The sequence below is a fragment of the Podarcis tiliguerta genome (genome assembly GCF_965153285.1).
Source record: "Podarcis tiliguerta genome assembly, chromosome: 9".
NCBI classification, from domain to species: domain Eukaryota; kingdom Metazoa; phylum Chordata; class Lepidosauria; order Squamata; family Lacertidae; genus Podarcis; species Podarcis tiliguerta.
In genome coordinates this window covers 70,195,785-70,217,377 of record NC_139542.1, presented here as the reverse complement: position 1 = coordinate 70,217,377, position 21,593 = coordinate 70,195,785, and the positions used below count along the sequence as shown (strand labels likewise).

At 50.0% G+C, this 21,593-nt stretch overlaps 2 protein-coding genes across 2 annotated transcripts in view; one reads left to right on the top strand and one right to left on the bottom strand.

Moving 5' to 3' along the window:
- Window positions 1–5,220, top strand: part of STRA6 (signaling receptor and transporter of retinol STRA6) — a 60,750-nt gene extending 55,530 nt beyond the window's left edge. Inside the window, exons 16-18 of the mRNA XM_083398892.1 lie at window positions 762–925; window positions 1,670–1,795; window positions 3,261–5,220. Of these exons, the coding sequence (XP_083255018.1) occupies window positions 762–925; window positions 1,670–1,795; window positions 3,261–3,439 (469 nt within the window). The 3' untranslated portion in view covers window positions 3,440–5,220. The remainder of the gene's footprint in view (window positions 1–761; window positions 926–1,669; window positions 1,796–3,260) is intronic.
- Window positions 5,221–10,787: 5,567 nt separating this feature from the next.
- On the bottom strand, window positions 10,788–19,845 carry ISLR (immunoglobulin superfamily containing leucine rich repeat). The gene is made up of 3 exons (XM_083398921.1): window positions 19,363–19,845; window positions 11,689–13,177; window positions 10,788–11,350 (listed from the first exon to the last, which is right to left on the bottom strand). The coding sequence occupies exon 2, from the start codon at window positions 13,158–13,160 to the stop codon at window positions 11,904–11,906; it is 1,257 nt and encodes a 418-aa protein (XP_083255047.1). The 5' UTR covers window positions 13,161–13,177; window positions 19,363–19,845; the 3' UTR covers window positions 10,788–11,350; window positions 11,689–11,903.
- Between the last annotated feature and the right edge of the window lie 1,748 nt (window positions 19,846–21,593).

Sequence of the window (21,593 nt, the reverse complement as noted above, 5' to 3'; positions counted from 1 at the left end):
ATTACAGTTCCCAGAGTGGATGAAGAATCAGTCTGGGAACTATATAACTCTGGGCGCTATAGGTCTAGGGGGGAAGGGTTTCCTAGGAACTCTCAGCAACCTTAACAAACTACAGCTCCCAGGATTGCCATGGCTGTGGTATGAATCTGCTTTAAATGTTTAGCATGGATATGGCCAATGAGTTGTGTTCCAGAATCAGAATGGAAAGAGTGAATTGGTTTGATTGAGCCTCTAAACCAGTTTATGGTTGCCCAGAGGTTAGGGGGATAAGAAGGCACCATTTTCCCTTCCACTCACTTTTCGTCATGTGCAACACCATTTCCGTTCAACTGCAGTTCGTCTTCCACCCAAAATGACATGATTGGCCTCTCTGTGAACTGTGGCAAAATTGTGTAACTGACATAGCTTAGGTAACTTACACTGTCACGACATTCTTCCCCCCTGTTTCAGTGTAGAGGAAACACAATCCAGGGCAGAGGGGGTAGTCACAATCAATTACGTATTGATTTGTGGACCGAAAGCAACAAGAAGAGTGACTCCCAATTCTATGCCCTGGGTTGAGCTCCATTTTGGACATGGGACGAATCAGTGAACATCGTCAGCTTCTGCTCCCATTTCCATTTCCACCAGAATTCTCAGGGGAAGGCGTGGTGGGCAGGTGGGAATCATGAACAGAAGAAGCTCCTTCAAGGCTATGCAGGTGCCGCTTGTGCAAAAATAATAATCTGTCTGCACTCTCTCCACTTTTCCCCTCTGGGAAGACGGGCGCTGTACATTGTGACGTTCTTGCTGTTCCCCATCAATGTGCTCGTGGGGGTCTTGGCAGGAGTCTGGAGGATGGTGGGGTCTGCACTGTACAATGTCGTCCACTTCTGCCGGCTGGATGTGAGCATGCTAGGCCACGGCGTGGAAGTCTTTGATCCAGGTCAGCGGAATGCAAGCGGTTTGATCCCCTTTCTGTTTTCCTCGTCTGCTTTCTTTCCTTCTGTCCTGCATCGCATGCTCTTTCTGGCTATATGTACCTAATTCAGGAAGTTGAGATTGGCTGTGGAAGCTCACTTACAACAACATGCTTTGCGCTTTAAAATGCAGAATGGACGGATTTCCCCTTCATCCCTGAGGGCACTTGCAGACTTTCAAGATAGGATTCACTCATGTGCTGGCAATACAGTCATACCTCGGGTTACAGACGCTTCAGGTTGCATTTTTTGGGGTTATGGACCTGCCGAAACCTGGAAGTACCAGAACGGGTTACTTCTAGGTTTCGGGGGTCGCGCATGCGCAGAAGCACTAAATCGCGCTTTGCACATGCGCAGAAGTGCTGAATCGCAACCTGTGCATGCGCAGATGCGCCTCTGCGGGTTGCGAACGTGCATCTCGCATGGATCAAGTTCGCAGCCCAAGTGCCCACTGTATTGCATTGCACAATTAAAGTTTGTTTGGCAGTCCTGCACAAAAAGACCCACCTCCACCCCCTGACTTAAAAAATCATGTTATTAAATGCAAAATCAAACATAAGCAAAATCACAGAAAATGAGTTAGAAATACTGAAAACCTCCAGTGATCTTGGGGTTGCCTGCAACAGTCTTCTGCATCTCTCAAAGGTCAACAGGAATGTTTTCAACTGTCTGGTCTCCCCCCCTGCCCCTTCCTCCTCTTCCCCCTCCAGGCTACCGGACGTATTGCCATTACTTGAAGATTGAGGTCAGCCAATCGCACCCTGTGATGAAAGCCTTCTGCTTCCTGCTCCTCCAGGTGTGCACAAAGGGACCCCAGCCAAGAGATGTGGAAGAAGGTGAGCACTCTCAGTCCCGGTCCCCCGTCCAGCCTCATCATCACAAAATAGATGCAGATAACATCCAGCTTCTTGCTCACTCGCCCGCTTGCTCTGTCATTTGTGGCCAGTCAGGGAGATGATTTTCCTCTGTCATGTATGGAAAGATCACTTTTCTGTCTCTCTGTATAGATTCTCATGGGAAACACGGGGGGGAGGGGGGGAGCCAGCTGTGGGTTTGCTTCCTTGCTCCAAAAGCCTTCTGGTGAGTGCAGGTGGGGAGGTCAGATCTGTGAAAGGACGAGTGACATTGGCATCCGCATTGTTTTTGTCTGATGCACCCACGCCCCGAGGAGAGAAGTGCTGTGTTCAAATGATGCCCAATGTGGTGCATGAGCACTAGAGGGGCAGGGTAATTGATTTATTTTAAAGCTTTATTTATAACCAAGCATAAATATTTAAGATTCCAAGGGTGTGTGATATTGTTCCATGCCAGCCCAGTCTCTGAGCTGAGTGAGCTTCCAGGGATGTCAGGTGAGCTTACCTGTGATTCCTTGCAGATAATAAGGCACAGTGAAGACTGGTATCTTTGTGATAATAATAATAATAATAATAATAATAATAATAATATTGTTTTTAGAATGTTGGATTATTTGATTGTTTGATTATTTGATTCGGCTTCGGCTGGGGAGGGCGGGATATAAATAAAATTTATTATTATTTATTATTATTATTTATTTACACATATATGCAACCTGAGCCTTGATGGAGGAGATCCCAGCTAGGGCTGGGTGATACTTGCTTTTCAACATCATGATATATCTGCAGCTAGATATCATGATATACTGAAATATCGCAATGTCTGAAATGTATCTCGGCTGCTGCTTCCTCCCCACTGCCCAGCCCTACAGCTGAGTGAGCCCCCATACTACTCCAGCCTGTGCCAGGAGGAGGGGCAGGGGCGGTGCTTCCTCAAAGGTGCACACACCCAGGCAGACCGAGCCCAAGAAGGTGCTCACACACAACCTACTCAGGCTCCATCCACCTGCCTGCCTCTGCCTTCACCTGATTAGGTGGGCTGTCTCTTTCCTCCCAGTCGTGACTGACCAGGAGGAAGAGGCAGCTGCCTGCCTGGGAAAAGGCAGAGGCGTAGACAGGCAGGCAGGCAGAGCCTGAGAAGGTTCTGGGCTCCATCTGCCTGCCTGCCTTCCTACCCCTTTGCATTCAAGGGAAGAGTGCACACTTTTGAGATGGGACGCTTTTAAAGCAGCGCTTAAGCTATAAATTTAAGGTTTGCAGAATGCAGCCTTGATCCCTTCCACTCTGGCTAGTGATGATAAATGGGAAACCAGGGCAGATTTGCCCCTCCTTAGCCGAGTTCAAGGTCCCCCCTCGATGGTGGACTGGCCCTTGAGACTGCCTCTGGACTCCCCAGGGAAAGTGTGTGTGGGTTCCTGGATCTTCACAGTGGCCCTTTTGTTGGCAGGAGTCAAGCTCATGAAGACCAGGGCGTGTTCATCGAAAGGGTCCAAGGGCAAGCGCAGCCGTGCGCGGTGGTTCTTGGCCTACACTTTGCTCAACAACCCCTCCCTCCTGCCTTACCGAAAGGGGGCTCTCTTGGACTCCACCGCCAACGGGATGCAGGCCAACCCGGCAAAACCTTAGCCACCCAGGACAAAGCTTCTTGGGAATGATGGACTCTGCCAGTGGAGAAGAATGGATCCCCTGTGCATTCTTCACCACCCCAATCCCTGTGTTGTCCTTCTCCCATGTGCTCCATGTGCCTCTCCCGTAGTCTCCTCAAGAGGCTGCAGCCTACGTGCCCTGAGGCTACAGCCTTTCCTTCCAGGGCCAAAGATGGGACAGAAGTGGTGTTGGCTCAGAGTGGGGGCAAGCGGTCAGCCGAGCTGACCCAAAGATGTTGCTCATCTGATGGCCCCCCCAGTTCTTCCTGGGCACCTTTCTCCCATGGACAAACAAGAGTGTGCAGCTCCTAAATGCGGGGGGCGGGGGACCACGTTAAATGTTTCATAGAACCATAGAATTGTAGAGTTGGAAGGATTGCAGGAATCTCAGCTAAAGCATCCATGACAGATGGCCATCCAACCTCTGCTTAACCTCCAATGAAGGAAAGTCCACCACCTCCCAAGGGAGACCATTCCACTGTTGAACAGCTCTTACTGTCAGAAAGTTCTTCCTGGTGTTTAGTCAGAATCTCCTTTCTTGTAACTTGAATCCATTGGTTCGAATCCTACCCTCCAGAGAAGGAAAGCAAGATTTCTCCAACTGCCATGTGACAGGCCTTGAGATATTTGAAGATGGCTGTCAGTCTCCTCTTTTCCAGGCTAAACATACCCAGCTCCTTCAACCGTTCCTCATAAGGCTTGTTTTCCACACCCTCGATCATCTTGGTTGCCCTCCTCTGCATACATTCCAGGTTGTCAACATCCTTCTTAAATTGTGGTGCACAGAATTGGACGCAACATTTCACTCTCCAAGATGATGTCTTTGAGGGGATTGTCAGATATCCGCCTAAGGTTCCCCTGCAAATCTTTCTGCTTAGTAATCCCCTGCTCTCGAGGAAGGCAATGTGCTGTTATTTACTCTGCACCCCCCCCCGGTGCCGGTGCCTCCCCTTCTATTCTCCTTGAGGACTAACCACTTCTTGCCCTTTTTGTTAAGCCGCTCCTCAGGCCTTGTGTCGTGGAAGCTGGCAAGGTCAACTCCCAGAGCCTGCTAAGGTAGGACAGATCATAGTATAAAGAGAGTTGGACTCTCTGGTAAGAACAATAAACAAAATTTCATGGTTACACTCCAGTGAAGGCCTGGTTTGTCTATCAATGTTTGTGCGTTCCTTCCTGGTAGGGCTGGTTCTGAAATTCAATTTATGGGCAAATGGGCTGGATCCACACATCTACGGCCAATGTGCAGATCAGATGGGGAAGAAATTCGATTTAGTTTGGAGTTCCAGGTGAACCTACCAAATTCATACTTGGGTACAAAACTGAAAGGCAGCCCTCCTTCAGATGCAGCACTTTCTCCAAATTTTGCAATGCAATTGGCCAACAGAGTAATGTGTACAAAAGTGAGTATATAATGGGGGAAGTGTGCATCAGAACCTACATGGAAATTGCATTCAAACATCCAGTATATTAGGGGAAATTGCATATAAAAACATGTATAGTAGGAGAAATTCATGCAACAGTGCAGATGGATTTTCATGAGGGTTTTTAAAAAGAAACATTGCAAAGTGAGATGTGGAACGTGGAGAACAGAACCTAAGAGCGGGAAAAGGAGAAACTGTGAAAAACTGAAATTGTCAGGTTAGCCCTAGATTTTGGAATTTTGTAATACAGTCTGTAGCATAAAAATTAACAGTATGTGTTCTAAAGGCATACTTTGGGATAATTTAGAAATATGCATATTGAAATAAAATGTGTGTTTAATTAACATATTTTGTGATTAAAATATATACCTATCTAGTCTGTCCACGGATGGCATATCCAGCGGAATAAGTATATAAATGCATCCATCCTCCATGTGAGCAGTCATGGTGAGGCAAATGGTAGGTGATCCCCATGACGTGATCTCGACCATATTCCCATCATCACCATCATCATCAGTTTATTCAATCCTATATCCAGAGATGAAACCAAAGCTACTTCTCAAGGTCATAAATTTGGGTTCGGTTGTGTAGCCTTTTCCATAAAACAATCCAAAATCAAAAGAATTAAAAGGGGTGTATCAGGTGTTGTGCGGAGGTCATGTCACGCTGCTCCTGGGGTAATTGTCCACTTTTGATCCCCACCCTGCACACAGCTCTCCCCTATGGCTCCTAGAAGCTGTCTGTAGGCAACAGCGGCCACTATCCCAGGAGCAGCTTTGACTGGCCAGCTAAACCAGGTGAAGGCATCCAATGGGTCTCAAACCCTTGGTGACTTAGGGACTTCCCCTGCATGCGAAGACAGGCTCTGGGCCATTGAGCAGACAAGGCCAAGAGTGGGTCCAATGGTCAAGAGGGCAGTTTTTGCCCGTGCTGTAGAGGGAAGTGAGGGTCAGATGGGGCTCATTGACCTGGGAAGGTGGTCCATCTAGGAGAAAGAAAATTCTGGTGCTGAAACTCCGCTGCCTTGCAGAATATCTTCAGGAAAAGAAAAGGCTCAGTAGTAAACCCTACACAAATCTGGAGTCCCACAAATCTGGTGGCGCCTTGTACACCTCCTTTCAGCAACTCCTGCAACCCAGCTGGTGCCAAATATATTGATCTGCTGTCCTTTGGACCACATCGGTGAGGCCAAGAGGGAGGTCCCATCATCTGGCCAGCCCAGGACCTCCATACACCACCCAGCCTTGTGCCCCAAAGAGGGCACTGCCAACGTAGTGGCTTGACTTCAGCCCCGCACTCTATTGTCTCTTGAGACAGACGGCTGCCAACTTAAGGAAGCAGGAAACTGAATTGGGCCCGTTTGCCCTGAATTCAGTTTCATGGGATGTCCATGACTTCTGGTGTTATGAGAGAGAGAGGAAAATCTCTTCCCTATCCACATTCTCTATGCCATGTTTAATTTTATATCGCCTCTTCCTCACCTTTTCTGTAAACTAAGAAGTCGCAAGCGCTGCAACCATTCCTCACAGGGGAGTTGATCCCTCCTCTTGATGGTTTTGGTGATCATTTTAGACTCCAGCTGGAGCTTTGCTCTGCTGCTTAATTGGCTGCTGGTTAATCCACCAGTTCCAGGATGACGCCTGAGCAGTGAGCGGAGCTGTACATTTGGCCAGGTTCCATGTTTATGAATATGATGCAGCCTTGATATTGCCAATACCCAGAATTGTGATGCAACCAGCACCTGTCAGCCGCTGAGCAATTTACCTTGTTGTGACAAAACAAACATACTCAATCCAAATGGTCTGCTTTGCTGCCAAAGGGAACAGAATATTCTGCAGATTTACCATCTCTCCTCAGAGAATGACAGCTATCACCTGATTATAAAGAATCCTTAAGCTGATTAAGCTTCACTCTAATTAAATCTGCATGAATTTGCTTTAAGCTGCACGATTTAGCTTTGAACAAAAAAACAACAACACATTGGTTTTAGATATTCTGTGTGTGCAGCCAACAACTGCAAATTGTCTTAGAGGCAGTGGCGTAGCGTGGGTTGTCAGCACCCGGGGCAAGGCAAGTAATTTGCGCCCCCCCCCCCGCTGCACTGTCCCTCCCCCAGATAGTCCCTCGCTCTCTCTCCGCACCGCACGCCTGGCACCCTCCCCTCCACAGTGGGCGGCGACCCGGTGGCTCGGATCGGATTCGCACAGCCAGCACTGCAGTGAGAGAGAGTGAGCGAGCCAGGTAGGGGCAGAGAGCTGTGAGTGCGAGCGCCCGCCCCCCAGATGTTGCGCCCGGTGCGGCCGGCCCCCCCTGCACCCCCCACGCTATGCCACTGCTTAGAGGCAATTCTTCCTGCAGTGGTGGAGTGTATGTCAACGCCGCCAGGGGCAGGCGGGATGCCCACTCTCCTCACTGCCAGAGCTGCCAGGCTGGGCACAAGCATGCCACAGCGCCTCTCTGCCCCCAGGTCAGCTTTGGCCCAGGGATGGAGCTGCTGCTGGCGACACTGGGCCATTGCGCGAAGAAGCCGTCTCTGCAGTTCCTTTGAGTGCCAGAGCCGGGCTCTGATGAGGGAGCCTGTTGTGGGGGCACCTGGTTGCGCCCCCTGAAAAAAATGTGCCCCCCAGCCTCCTCCCCACTACGCCTTCCTGAGAGTTGTTAGGAGCTACAATTCCCAGTACACTTAACAAACTACAGCTCCCAGGATTTTGGGGTGAAAACCGTGACTGTTAAGTGACACAAGGCAGCCGCAGATTCCTTAACACTCCGAATTTGTCATCTTATCTCTGGTTCCCTTTTTTGAGGGGGCTGTTTATCTAGACATTGGGACTGGGGCAGCTGCTGTTTTATCACTGCTTTGAGAGTCTGCGCACGTGTGTTTTAAGGCATTTTATATTTGTGTCAGCTGCTTTATGAGGACTCAAAGGTGGCCTGGAAATGTCTGAAGAAATAGATAACCATCAGCGCCATTCTCTACAGCAGGGATGCGGAAACCTGTGGCCGTCCAGACACGGTTGGACTCCGACTCCCATCAGCCCCAGTCAGAAAGGCCAAAGGCCAGGGATGGCAGGAGTTGGAGTCCAAGAGTGCCTGGGGGGTGGGCACCACGTTGAGGAAGCCTATTCCAACATGCCTATCAATTCTCCAGATCTCATACATGGGTCTTTTCCAGCCAGGCCAGGATACTTCCTAAGCTGCGGAAGGATACTTTTAAACTCAGGGCAGAGAACCTCTGGCCCTCCTGGCATTTAGGGACTGCAGCTCCCGTAATCCAGGGGCAAAACTAGGCTTTATTTCACCAGTTTGGCACCCCCATGTGCATTTTTGTACACATTCACATAGGCTGGTGCCCCTCTGGAGGTTTCACTTGGGGCAAAAACCCACCCCAGTGGCAACAGCACTGCATAATCCCTAACCTTTGGCTGTTTGGAGGACATCACATTCGGGATCACATTCATCCAGTGCTTTACCAACTGCACTGGCTCCCAGTGGAGTACAGGGTCAGGTTTAAGGTGCTGGTTTTGACCTTTAAAGCCCTATGCGGCCTAGGACCCTCCTACCTACGAGACCTCCTCTCCTGGTATGCCCTGTGGAGGACCTTACGGTCCACAAATGACAACACTTTGGAGGTCCCAAGTCGTAAGGTGGTTAGATTGGTCTCAACTAGGGCCAGGGCCTTTTCAGTACTGGCTCCGACTTGGTGGCACACTCTGTCACAAGAGACTAGGGCTCTGCAGGACTTGACATCTTTCTGCAGGGCCTGCAAGACCACCTGGCCTTTGATTTGGACTCAGTCTGACCCTTATATTTCCCTCCCCTTATGGTTTTGATCTATGGGCTACTTTTAAAATGAGACTGCATTTTAAATTGCATTCTAACCTGTACTTTAAATTGGGTCCCCCCCCACATTATGTATTTATTGTAATTTTACAGTGGTACCTTGGGTTACATACACTTCAGGTTACAGACTCCGCTAACCCAGAAATATTACCTCAGGTAATATTTGCTTCAGGATGAGAACAGAAATTGTGCTCCGGCGGCGCGGCGGGAGCAGGAGGCCCCATTAGCTAAAGTGGTGCTTCAGGTTAAGAACAGTTTCAGGTTAAGAACGGACCTCTGGAACGAATTAAGTACTTAGCCCGAGGTACCACTGTACTGGTGTTAGCTGCCCTGAGCCTGGCTCTGGCCGGGGAGGGTGGGGTATAATTAAAATTTATTATTATTATTATAAGGGACACGGGTGGTGCTGTGGGTAAATCCTCAGCGCCTAGGGCTTGCCGATTGCATGGTCGGCGGTTCGAATCCCCGCGGTGGGGTGCGCTCCCGTCGTTCAGTCCCAGCGCCTGCCAACCTAGCAGTTTGAAAGCACCCCTGGGTGCAAGTAGATAAATAGGGACCGCTTACAGCGGGAAGGTAAACGGCGTTCCGTGTGCTGCGCTGGCTCGCCAGCTGCAGCTTGTCACACTGGCCACGTGACCCGGAAGTGTCTCCGGACAGCGCTGGCCCCCAGCCTCTTAAGTGAGATGGGCGCACAACCCTAGAGTCTGTCAAGACTGGCCTGTACAGGCAGGGGTACCTTTACCTTTATTATTATTATATGAACTTTAGTAGCGCCTGCTGCATCAGGCCAATGCCCCACCTAGTCCAGCATCTTGTCCTCACAGGGGCCAGCCAGATCCCCCAGTAAGAAACCCACAGCCAGGACCTAAGCAGAAGAGCCACTGTCTCCCCTCCTGTTGTCTCCAGCACCTGGCATTGAGAAGCATGCTGCCTACGACTGAGGAGACATAGCCAAGCCATCCTGGCTAGGAGCCATCCATAGCTCTTTCCACCTCCATGAATTTGTCTAATCCTCTTTTAAAGCCATCCAGGTTGGTGGCAATCCAAGTCCCCTGCAGCAAGGTGTTCCGCAATTTAACTCTGCACTGTGTGAAGAAGGGCTTTTCTTTTATCCATCCTGAATCTTCCAACATTCAGGATATCTATGAGTTCTAGCAATATAAGAGGGAGGAAAATTTTTCTCTATCCACTTTCTCCAAGCCATGAATAAGTTTATACATTTCTATCACATTGCCTCTTACTCGCCTTTTCTGTGCAATGTTAGGGAAGTCCAGCAGAAGGCAGAGTCCTATATCCATCTCATTAAGTAAAGGTAAAGGGACCCCTGACCACTAGGTCCAGTTGTGGCCGACTCTGGGGTTTATTGGCCGAGGGAGCCGGCGTACAGCTTCCGGGTCATGTGGCCAGCATGACTAAGCCGCTTCTGGCGAACTAGAGCAGCACACGGAAACGCCGTTTACCTTCCCGCTGGAGTGGTACCTAATTATCTACTTGCACTTTGACGTGCTTTCAAACTGCTAGGTTGGCAGGAGCAGGGACCAAACAATGGGAGCTCACCCCGTTGCAGGGATTCGAACCGCCGACCTTCTGATCGGCAAGTCCTTGGCTCTGTGGTTTAACCCACAGCGCCACCCGCGTCCCATATCCTTCTCATTACACACTGTATAAAAACCAAACCACAATTCCAACCCTTGCTCAGAAGAGTGGCCATGCCTGCAGGGTTTTTATAAATGCAAATAGCATCAGTGCAGGAGAGGAGGGACTGATGTTATATCAGAACAAGGAATGGGTAAGGAATTTAACCTTTTCCTCCCCTGAATTTAACGCCTGCCCTGGAGATGCTATTTGCACTGGCAGGGAATCTCCTCTGGAGACCCATGGGGGACACACACACACACACACACACACACACACACACAGCAAATGCCAGCTTCAGAACAGGGACTTTTCTGAGGGCCATAGCAGGGAAGGAAAGGGTTACATCTCTCCTCTGTACCTGTACTCTGATCCCATTAAATTTCAGTCCCACTCTGATATATGTTGTACTGAAACACACACACACAAACGTTAAATGAAAAGATGCATTTAATGTTCTGTCTTGTTCGGCCTTTCAGTGGTGATGCAGAAGACAGATTTCTTTGAATATGTAAAGTACGGTTAGTCATAGCTGGAATAAACTGCAATCTTGCCTTCTCTTTTTGCAAATGTTAAGCGGAATGACTGGAAATATGGTGAGCCTGAAAATGTTAGGCTGTTGTTTGTGAACACAGCATTGACTACAATGAAGATCAGGATTTATCCCTCACCCTTTGCTGGTCACAGCAGTTAAACATACAGTTATGAGACTAAAATGGAAGAAATCAAGTCCTTCCCACAAAGACTAAGTGTATACTACAAACTCAATCACTTTTCCTACTGCAATGCCATGGCTTCCTTCTAAGCTGCAAAGGATTTTGTGTTAGTGGACTCCAATCCCTACATGGGATCTACAGTTCTCAAGGTTTCCTGGAAGGAGGAATGACTATTAGGCTGATTTAACTTTGGCAGCTCTGCTTTGCAACCAGGGGTGTAGTGCTACATAGTGGTTAGAGCGTTGGACCAGGACCCGACAGAGACCAGGTTTCAAACTCCTACTCAGTGGCGTAGCGTGGGGGGTGCAGGGGGGGCCGGCCGCACCGGGCGCAACATCGGGGGGGGGGGACGCTCGCACTCGCAGCTCTCTGCCCCTACCTGGCTCACTCACTCTCTCTCACTGCAGTGCTGGCTGTGCGAATCCGATCCGAGCCGCCGGGTCGCCGCCCACTGTGGAGGGGAGGGTGCCAGGCGTGCGGTGCGGAGAGAGAGCAAGGGACTATCTGGGGGAGGGACAGTGCAGCGGGGGGGGGGCGCAAATTACTTGCCTTGCCCCGGGTTAGGGAGCGCAAATTACTTGCCTTGCCCCGGGTGCTAACAACCCACGCTACGCCACTGCTCCTACTTGGCCATTAACGTCACTGCCTCTCAGCCTAACCTACCTCACAGGGTTGTTGCTGTTGTTGTAGGGATAAAATGGGTCGGGGGAGAACTAACTACCTTGAGCTCCTGGGAGAAAAAGCTGGATATAAATGCAATAAATAATATCTCAGCCTCGCCTCCAGTAATGCAGCACTACGTTCCTACGCGTGATACCAGGCTGCACGTGTCTCAGCCATAAAGAGTGAGCAGCGAAAGCAGAAGGACGCCAGCCCAGGCCTGTGACTTCCACAGGGTTGCTCCCTCATTGCTGGTCATCGGCACCACAGGTGTAAGGTAGATCACCACGAACTTGTCTTCCGATTTGGGGAACTCCTCTTTCTCACAAGGTTCAGTCTGGGGCTTGCTGGCTTGGATGTTGTTCCGGATGGTGTCCCCAGCAGGATTCTTCGAACCGGCCAAGGCCACGTTGACCGAGGCCTCCCTAGATCCCACATCATTCAAGGCCTGGCAGGTGTAGATGCCCTCGTCAGCCTTGCTGAACTCAGGGATGGCCATTGAGCCGTTCTTGAAGACCAGGATGCGCTGCTCCAAGCTCCCAGCAGCCAGCCAGTTCCCCTCTTCTCCCATGTTTGGTCCATTGATCACCACCTCCCGAGTAGGGGTCTGGATTTTCCACTGGATCTCTGGCGGCGGCCTTCCCACCGCACTGCAATGCAACCGGAGAGTAAGCTCATCGTGCAGCACACTGTTGCCCAAGCTGGAGTGGTATGCCAACTGTATGGAAGGAAGCATGCAGTCCAGCTTCAAGGCTCTCCCAAGGATGAAGCCCTTCAGGTTGTCTGGGGCAGCACAAGTGATAGAGTCCCTCTCTGGGATGGACACTGGAGTCTCCTCCAGCCACCTCTTCAGTTCCCAGACCTTGCAGGAGCAGTTGAAGGGGTTGTGGTTGATCTGCAACTGGGACAGGAGAGGCAGGGAGCTGAAGGTCCCTCCGGCGAGGACGGAGAGCCTGTTGTCGTTCAGCCAGAGGGATCTCAGGTCCCTGAGGGTGTGGAAGGCCTCTGGGGGAACCTTCTCCAGCCGGTTGCTGCTGAGCTTCAGCTGCTGCAGGGCAGTGAGGTTGACCAGGTCCCCCCAGGGGAAGACGGCAATCCGATTGTGGCTGAGATCAATGGCCCTCAGCTGCACCAGGGAGGCAAAGGTGCCCTGGGCAACAGTGCTGATCTCATTGTGCGACAGCCACAGGGCCTGCAGGTCGACAACATCCGCAAAGGAGTCTTCCTGCAGGGAGGAGATGTGGTTGACGGACAGGGTGAGAGTAGTTGCGTTGAAGGGCAGGCCGAGGGGAACGGCCCGGAGGTCTCTGTAGGAGCAGTCGGCGATGTGGCGGCCATATTTCTTCTTGGCCACGCAGTTGCAGATCTCGGGGCAGCTTTGAGTCTCCACTAAGAGCAGAGCAGTGACAAAGCAGAACCATGGACCCATTGCTTCTCCCCATTCAGCTGCAGGAAAGAAATAAAGAAAGACAGGAAATTATTGCCTTGCAAACCACTTGTTTCCTGTTGATACCCACTGATTATCAGCCTGTGCTGATGTGTAGGCAGATCTCTTTGCCGGTGGCGCTGGTGTTGCTGAATGCCCTCCCTGATTAAATGCGAGAGGCCTCATCTGTATTGGCATTCCCACGGCTTTTCAATATGCCCCTGTTGACACAGGTAGGCCTTTGAATTTCTTAACCTACATCTGCTGCTATAAATGCTATGGCCTTTTAATGGGGTTGTTTTATGGCATACTTTACTTACGGGTTTTAACATCTACTAGATTGTTTCAGTGTGTATTTAATTTATGTGCATTTGCATCTTATTGCTTGTGTAATTTGCAGGTGTGCATGTATGAGCTGAGGGACATGGGTGGCGCTGTGGTCTAAACCACAGAGACTAGGGCTTGCCGGTCAGAAGGTCGGCGATTCAAATCCCCGCAACGGGGTGAGCTCCTGTTGCTCGGTCCCTGCTCCTGCCAACCTAGCAGTTCAAAAGCACATCAAAGTGCAAGTAGATAAATAGGTACCACTCCGGCGGGAAGGTACCGGTAAACGGTGTTTCCGTGCGCTGCTCTGGTTCGCCAGAAGCGGCTTAGTCATGCTGGCCACATGACCCGGAAAAACTGTCTGTGGGCAAACGCCAGCTCCCTCGGCCAGTAAAGCGAGATGAGCACCGCAACCCGAGAGTTGTCCACGACTGGACTTAGCAGTCAGGGATCCCTTTACCTTTTATGTATGAGAGAGCCCCATTCCAGTATCTAAACCATTTCAGCCCAGGTCCAGGCCTAGATTTGACAAAGAACCCAGATGAACTGGAGATTGGGGGCTTGATTGCAATAGTTCTGATTCTATTTGGGGGGTTCCTCCCCCAAGAGAGTAGCAGTGAGGGACTTCTGCTCAGCCCTATGCAGTCACTGCAACACAGGGGCCCCAACTCCAACCCCTGGAGCCACTCAAGCAAAATCCTTCTCCCACAGAGGTCATCCGTCAGAGGGACCAAGGCTCCTTAGGTGCCAGGCCTGGACCCGGATTGCAATAGGTCTAGGTCAGTGAGTCTCAAAGGGAGTGGTACTGTCCCCTGGGATTGCCTGGGGGGTGCCAAGAGATAAGGGGGTGGGAGGGGGCTGCTGGAGGAGTAAATGACTATCAAACTTTGAAAGCTGGTCTCACTGGATCAAGTTCATCCGTTTTGTTGAATTAATTAAACTAAATGGTTTTAATTGGATTTTTGAATGAATGTACAATTAACTTGTTACTGCTTTGAATTTTCATGTATCTTCCTCAATGGGTAGTGCAAAGTGAATCATGTTTTTTTATAGAATAGGAGGCACTGGGGAATGAATTACTAGAACCAGGCAGCCAGGCAAGATAGCTTCCTTTTATCTAAAATCTCCTTCCTTGGAGGTTTCACAGCAGAGGTTGGGTGGCCATCTGCCAAGGACGGATTCCTCCATTGCAGGGGGTTGGACTAGATGACCCCTGGTGTCCCTTCCAACTCTACAATTCTATAGTTTCAGTCTAGTCTCCCAAAACATCCTACATATCCTTGACAAGATGTCCTTTACAGCTAATACGACAGGCTGCTGTGAAGTTCTGTGAAGACGTTGTCTTCCTGAAAGATGACCACATTTCTAAAAGAGGAAGAAAAGTCTCACTGACCGAAGTCAAGGCATCACGCCACACCAGCTTTCCAGTCAATTCCTGATCTCACTTTCCCCAGGGTCAGTGAACTCATGCGCACGAGTTCATCCCAATACATGGAGCTGGAGCAGGCAGTCGGCAGGGCAGGATCTCGCCCTGAAGTTCCACCCTCCATTTTGTGGATGAGCATCGCAGCTGTGCACAGAGTATTCTTGGCCGCAGTAGGGAGGCAACCATATTCTGGAGCCCACTCCCACTGTTGTCTTGAAATTGCATTGCCAATCCTGGAATAGGATTGCTTTCTGCCGGCTGTGGTAACTGAGTAGGCAGCAGATGCATATCTAACAACTAAACACTCATACCGCCAACGTCACAAAGCTAGACTACTGCAATTCCCTTTTATGGGGCTGCCCTGGTTGTCAGTTCAGAAGCTCCCGCCTGACTTAGAGCCCATGGCATCAGAGTCAGTGGCGTAGCGTGGAGGGTGCAGGGGGGGCCGGCCGCACCGGGCGCAACATCTGGGGGGGGCGCGCTCGCACTCGCAGCTCTCTGCCCCTACCTGGCTCACTCACTCTCTCTCACTGCAGTGCTGGCTGTGCGACTCCGATCCAAGCCGCCGGGTCGCCGCCCACTGTGGAGGGGAGGGTGCCAGGCGTGCGGTGCGGAGAGAGAGCGAGGGACTATCTGGGGGAGGGACAGTGCAGCGGGGGGGGCGCAAATTACTTGCCTTGCCCCGGGTTAGGGGGCGCAAATTACTTGCCTTGCCCCGGGTGCTGACAACCCACGCTACGCCACTGATCAGAGTATCCAGTGTCTGCACTGGTCCTGTTTCCTTTCAGGCTCAGTTTTTGTTTGGCAACCTATAAAGGCCGAAATGGTGGGTCTCTAGGAGCTGACAGAAAAGGCTGGGTGCTGCTGGCACGGGGTCTGGGTCTGGGCAAGATGCGGGAAGGACTTTTGTTAAGGCTGAACAAAGGCTGCTGTGGGGCTAGAATAAACTTTATGCAAGGCAGTAACCCAGGGGTAGGCAACCTAAGGCCCGGGGGCCGTATCAGGCCCAGTCGCCTTCTCAATCCGGCCCACGGAATCAGCGTGGTTTTTTTTACATTAGTAGAATGTGTCCTTTTATTAAAAATGCATCTTTGGGTTATTTGTGGGGCCTGCCTGGTGTTTTTACATGAGGAGAATGTGTGCTTTTATTTAAAAAGCATCTCTGGGTTATTTGTGGGGCATAGGAATTTGTTTATTTTTTTTAACGGTCAGACCAATATTTATGTATGCAACTATGCCAGCAAGGTTTTTGACTGCCAAAAATTAGAAAAGCAGCAGCGTCCCAACTAAAACAGGCTGGTTATCTAAAATGATGGAATACTTCCATATTGCCGAACTAACCGGGACGATAAGAGGAGATATGGTACAAAAAGTGAATAAGGAGTGGGCTATCTTTAAGGAATACATCAAAATTTATGTGGAAAAAGTAGAATTTCTGACAGATACTGAATGAATCCAGAAAATGATTAGAGTGAAAGGAGAGTAAAGTTAAGATAGAAGAAGAGATTAAAGAAATAATTAAATGCGTTTGAGCTAGTTGGAAAAATAAAGTAGCGTAACCAGAAGGGCTGGAAGTCAAGTCACTTGGTGGGTGTCCGTGTGGGGTAGGTATGTTGATATGTATAGTATAGGTAGGTATTATATAGAGTAATGTAGATATGTTTTATGTTATGAAAATAAGGTAGTGTGTTGTGTACGTGTATTGTGTAAATGTATATGTATGTGTTTTATATGTTAATAAAATAAAAAAGGAATTTGTTCATCCCTCCCCCCATATAATCCAGCCCACCACATGGTCTGAGGGACGGTGGACCGGCCCACAGCTGAAAAAGGTTGCTGACCCCTGCAGTAACCTCAACTAACGTTTTCTGCTGGTGGAACCAGTGGCGTAACGTGGGTTGTCAGCACCCGGGGCAAGGCAAGTAATTTGCGCCCCCTAACCCGTGGATTTGCGCCCCCTAACCCTAACCCCCAGATGTTGCGCCCGGTGCGGCCGGCCCCCCCTGCACCCCCCACGCTACGCCACTGGGTGGAACACATAGTGACTGCTAGCATGGCAGGGCTTTTGGGGCAGCAGCCTGTGTCTTGCACAAAAAGGATCCCAGCTCCAATACCGGACACATCCAGTTGAATGCATGAGGTAGCAGATGAGGGGAAGCCTCTCTTGACTGACCCAAATCCAAATCTTGATTCACGTTACAAGAAAGGCGACTCCAACTAAATGTCAGAAAGAACTTTCTGATAGTTAAGAGCAGTTCGACAGTGGAAGGACTCCCTCAGGAGATGGTGAACTCTCTTTCCTTGGAGGTGTATAAGCAGAGGGTGGAGGACTGTCTCTCTTGGACGTTTTAGTTGAGATTCCTGCATTGCGGGGGGGGGGTGGACTAGATGGCCACTGGGTGCCCCTTCCAACTCTGCAATTCTATGGTTGTTTGCTGCAATGAGACCCTGGACAGCTCCTTCCAGAGTAGGCAGTGCCAGGCTAGAGAGATAAACGCCCTGTTGTGTAGATGAAATATCACGGCTGGCCCTTTTCTACAGATCCTTCGGCAGGAAGCTGCCTTTGACTGAGTCCATCCAGCCCAGTATTGTCTACACTGACTGGCAGCATGCAGAGTTCTCTCTCAGCAGGGCAGTGGCTGTCATGGACTGGCTGGATTCAGAGGGCTGGTGGGAGGCACGAGCTGGGGAACCCCCAAGGGAAGAAGGCTCAGAGCCCAGGGAGTGGCAGTGGGAAGACAATGAGTGGGCAGAGGGAGAAGAGGGGGCAGACGGGGAGGAGGAAATGTCAGGCGCTGGAGAGGTAACAGGCCTTAGTGAGCTGGGAGAGTCTGTGGCAGAAAGCAGTCCAGAATCAGATCTGCCAGGAAGAGTTGCTGTGCTCACTAGGCCTGGCCCCCTGAGCTGTTTATTTCTTAACCGCCCTGAGACCCTGCAAGTACAGTGGTACCTCAGGTTACAGACGCTTCAGGCTACATACTCCGCTAACCCGGGTTAAGAACTTTGCTTCAGGATGAGAACAGAAATTGTGTGGCACCGGTGTGGCGGCAGCGGGAGGCCCCATTAGCTAAAGTGGTACCTCAGGTTAAGAACGGTTTCAGGTTAAGAATAGACCTCCGGAACGAATTTAGTTCTTAATCCGAGGTACCACTGTACAGGCCGGTATATAAATTCAATAAATAAATAAATATTCCACATGGCGTCAGTAAAGTTAACTTGTTCAAAGAAATCTTCATTTATTTATAGAATTTATACATTATATTAACCTGCTCCTGGCACACACACACCCAGACACCTGACCGTGAGACTTGAACCCGGGACCGTGTGCATGCAAAGCAGCTGCTCTGCCCCTGTCAACTTGTCAATCACTGCTGTGCACAGAGAGGGCAAACCGTTCTCTCATCTGGCTACTCCAGAAAACGCCTGGTCAGTTCAGGGTTTTGTATTCTGTGGCCGTCACCACCTTCCCTGCTAAGGCCTTTCTAGGCGGAAATAGCAACCATACAGTGGCGTAGCGTGGGGGGTGCAGGGGGGGCCGGCCGCACCAGGCGCAACATCTGGGGGGTAGGGTTAGGGGGCGCAAATCCATGGGTTAGGGGGCGCAAATCCACCGGTTAGGGGGTGCATATTACTTGCCTTGCCCCGGGTGCTGACAACCCACGCTACGCCACTGCAACCATAGACCATACAAACATCAAAAGAGCCCATTTCCTCCTCCCCGTCTGCCCCCCTCTTCTCCCTCTGACCACTCATTGTCTTCCCACAGCCACTCCCTTGGCTCTGCTGGATCCGGCCAGCAGCCCATCTAGTCCAGCATCATGTTCTCACAGTGACCAAACCAGATGGCCCTGTGGGAAACCTGCAGTTTCCCACGACTGGCATTCAGAAGCATCACTGCCTCCTGGCCTCGTCTTCTTATGAAGCCGTGTGGATTGGTGCCCACACATTTTGTCTGGCCTGAGAAATGTTTCTGCCTAGAATTGTAGGGCTGAAGGGACCCCATGGGTCATCTAACCCACATACCCCCCTAAATGGAAGAAGCCAGCACACACACTCACTGGTTCCATGTACAGAGTCCAGTTGGAGGGGTGGCTGGGTTTTATTCTGGCTCCACCAACTCGGGGGGCTGCAGACTAGCTTAGGGGGCTACAGGACAGCCTGCACGGCCCCTGCACAGCTCTGTCCTCCAGTCCCTTCCTGCTGCCCCCTACTTTAGCACCTGAAGCAGCTTCATCTCCCTGCCTAACAGGAGGGCCGGCCCTTTCTCTCTCTTTGGCCTTCGCTATATCACAGGCCCAGATGCGTAGCAAACGCTTTCAGGGAGGGGAGGCAGGGAGACAAAGACTGGCTGCAGAATCAGAAAGGGCATCAGGTTGGGATCGGCAAAGCTCAACAAATTCATTTTTAAAAAAATGATCCTGAAAAGAAAAGGGATGAAAGTTCTCTTTCCGTTACCTCTATTTTCCCGTGACTCTCCTCCTTTCTTCACGCGAGGGTTTCAGCCAGAAAACTGTGTAAACATTGTGTCGGGTCCTGACAGACTCATGCATTCCAAAAATGTTATTAATAAAGGCGAAGTCCGGCCTCCGACGCTCAGGGAGCCAGAAAAGTGGTTTTGATTTGTCACAGGCCTCGAAAAAAGAAAAAAAAATCCCTCTCTTTTCGTTTTGTTTTGTTTTTTCATTTTTGCTTTGGTTTTGTCCTGAAACAGACCCTAATTCCTGACACATTTCCCGAATTAGAAACTGCCCATCTTCTGTTTTGAGGAGGGGGTGGCATTGGATCAAGACCCCAACCCTTGCCTCTGCCAGAAACCCCACAATAGTCCGTTGATTTAATTTCCTCCCCCTTTGGTTATGTGTTTTCAAGAGACCTGGGAATACATTTTTTATGAGTAGCAAAGACCTGCCTCTCTAAAACAACAGCCTACACTTAATAAAAACAGTGGTGTTTTCCCCAAACTTCCTTATCCCTCCCTTCTTGGCCTGGGTTCTGCCAGCTTCTTAAAGAGACAGCCAATGGCAACACACAGAGTGCAGTTAGGATGAGTAAAAGCTAGGTTTCTTGGTTTTGCAAAATGCACACCAAGAAATGTAAGGCTGGGATGGGTTTGGAAATGCATGCTTCAGGCAGCTGTGCCCTTCAGATAAGAGCCACAATAGACTGCGGCATCCTGCCCTGAATTTTCTGCTGCACGTGACATGCAAGGGTACTTGGTTCCATTTTACAGCCATTACCACTGAGGCTTGGCTGGAGCTCACTTTAGGAGTCTACGGCTAAACAAAAGCATGGGCCAGTAGTGGTTAGAGTGATGGGCTAGGACCTGAGAGACCAGAATTCAAATCCCCATTCAGCCAAGAAATTTACTGGGTGACCTTTGGCAGGTCACTCAAGCTACCTCACAAGGTTGCAGGGGAAGAAGTATGTGTGTCACCTTGAGTTCATTGAAAGAAAAGTTGGATATAAATGTAATCAGTCAATCATCCCAAAGGCAGGGCTGATTTCTTGCTTTAACACTGCATTCCTATAAATATTTTCATGGAAATAAGTTCCATTGAACTCAACAGGGCTTACTTCTGAGTAGACGTTATTGGATTGCAGTGTTACACTTTCAGCCAGAGGCTTCAGTCTGCAGCTTCTTCCAAATCCATGGCGGGTTTTCGTTTCACCTTCTCTCTCTCTTTTTCATTGCACAAACTCACTTAATAATTCACACATTCACTGTCTCCTCCAGGCTGTGAAGAGCAGAGAGAAAGAGTAAAACGGTGATTGTTTTTCTCCCCAGTGAATAACTGATGAAGCAAGACCCTGTTAAAAGCACATTCCTGGATACACTTCTCCTTGCCTGCGAAGTCCTGTGGAGTTCAAGTGGCTTACTCCCGGGTAAATGGATACAGGACTGCAGCCTAAGATGCGCACCAGGGGCAGGCTTTGGGCCAAAGTCATTTCTCCTTCCAGCCGAAAATTTCTCCATAAGTATATGAAGAAGTCCACCCTGGTTTCCTTTGTTGTAAAATGGCTATTTTATTCTCTTCTGAAGATGCTTGCAAGGATAAAGGAGCGCTTCCAGCTATGCCAGACTAAGGCCATTTCAGGCTTTAAAACCAGCAGAATCCTAGGAACACCTTAGAGTAAATACCATTGAACATAGTGGTACTTTGTTGTTGTTTAGTCGTTTAGTCGTGTCCGACTCTTCGTGACCCCATGGACCAGAGCACGCCAGGCACTTCTGTCTTCCACTGCCTCCCGCAGTTTGGTCAGACTCATGTTTGTAGCTTCGAAGACACTATCCAACCATCTCGTCCTCTGTCGTCCCCTTCTCCTTGTGCCCTCCATCTTTCCCAACATCAGGGGCTTTTCCAGGGAGTCTTCTCTTCTCATGAGGTGGCCAAAGTCTTGGAGCCTCAGCTTCACGATCTGACCTTCCAGTGAGCACTCAGGGCTGATTTCCTTCAGAATGGAGAGGTTTGATCTTCTTGCAGTCCATGGGACTCTCAAGAGTCTTCTCCAACACCATAATTCAAAAGCATCTATTCTTCGGCGATCAGCCTTCTTTATGGTCCAGCTCTCACTTCCATACATCACTACTGGGAAAACCATAGCTTTGACTATACGGACCTTTGTTGGCAAGGTGATGTCTCTGCTTTTTAAGATGCTGTCTAGATAGTGGTACTTATTTCTGAGTA

Excerpts from the sequence above, each read along its gene's own strand:
- ISLR (XM_083398921.1), bottom strand. The coding sequence starts at position 13,160 with ATGGGTCCATGGTTCTGCTTTGTCACTGCTCTGCTCTTAGTGGAGACT.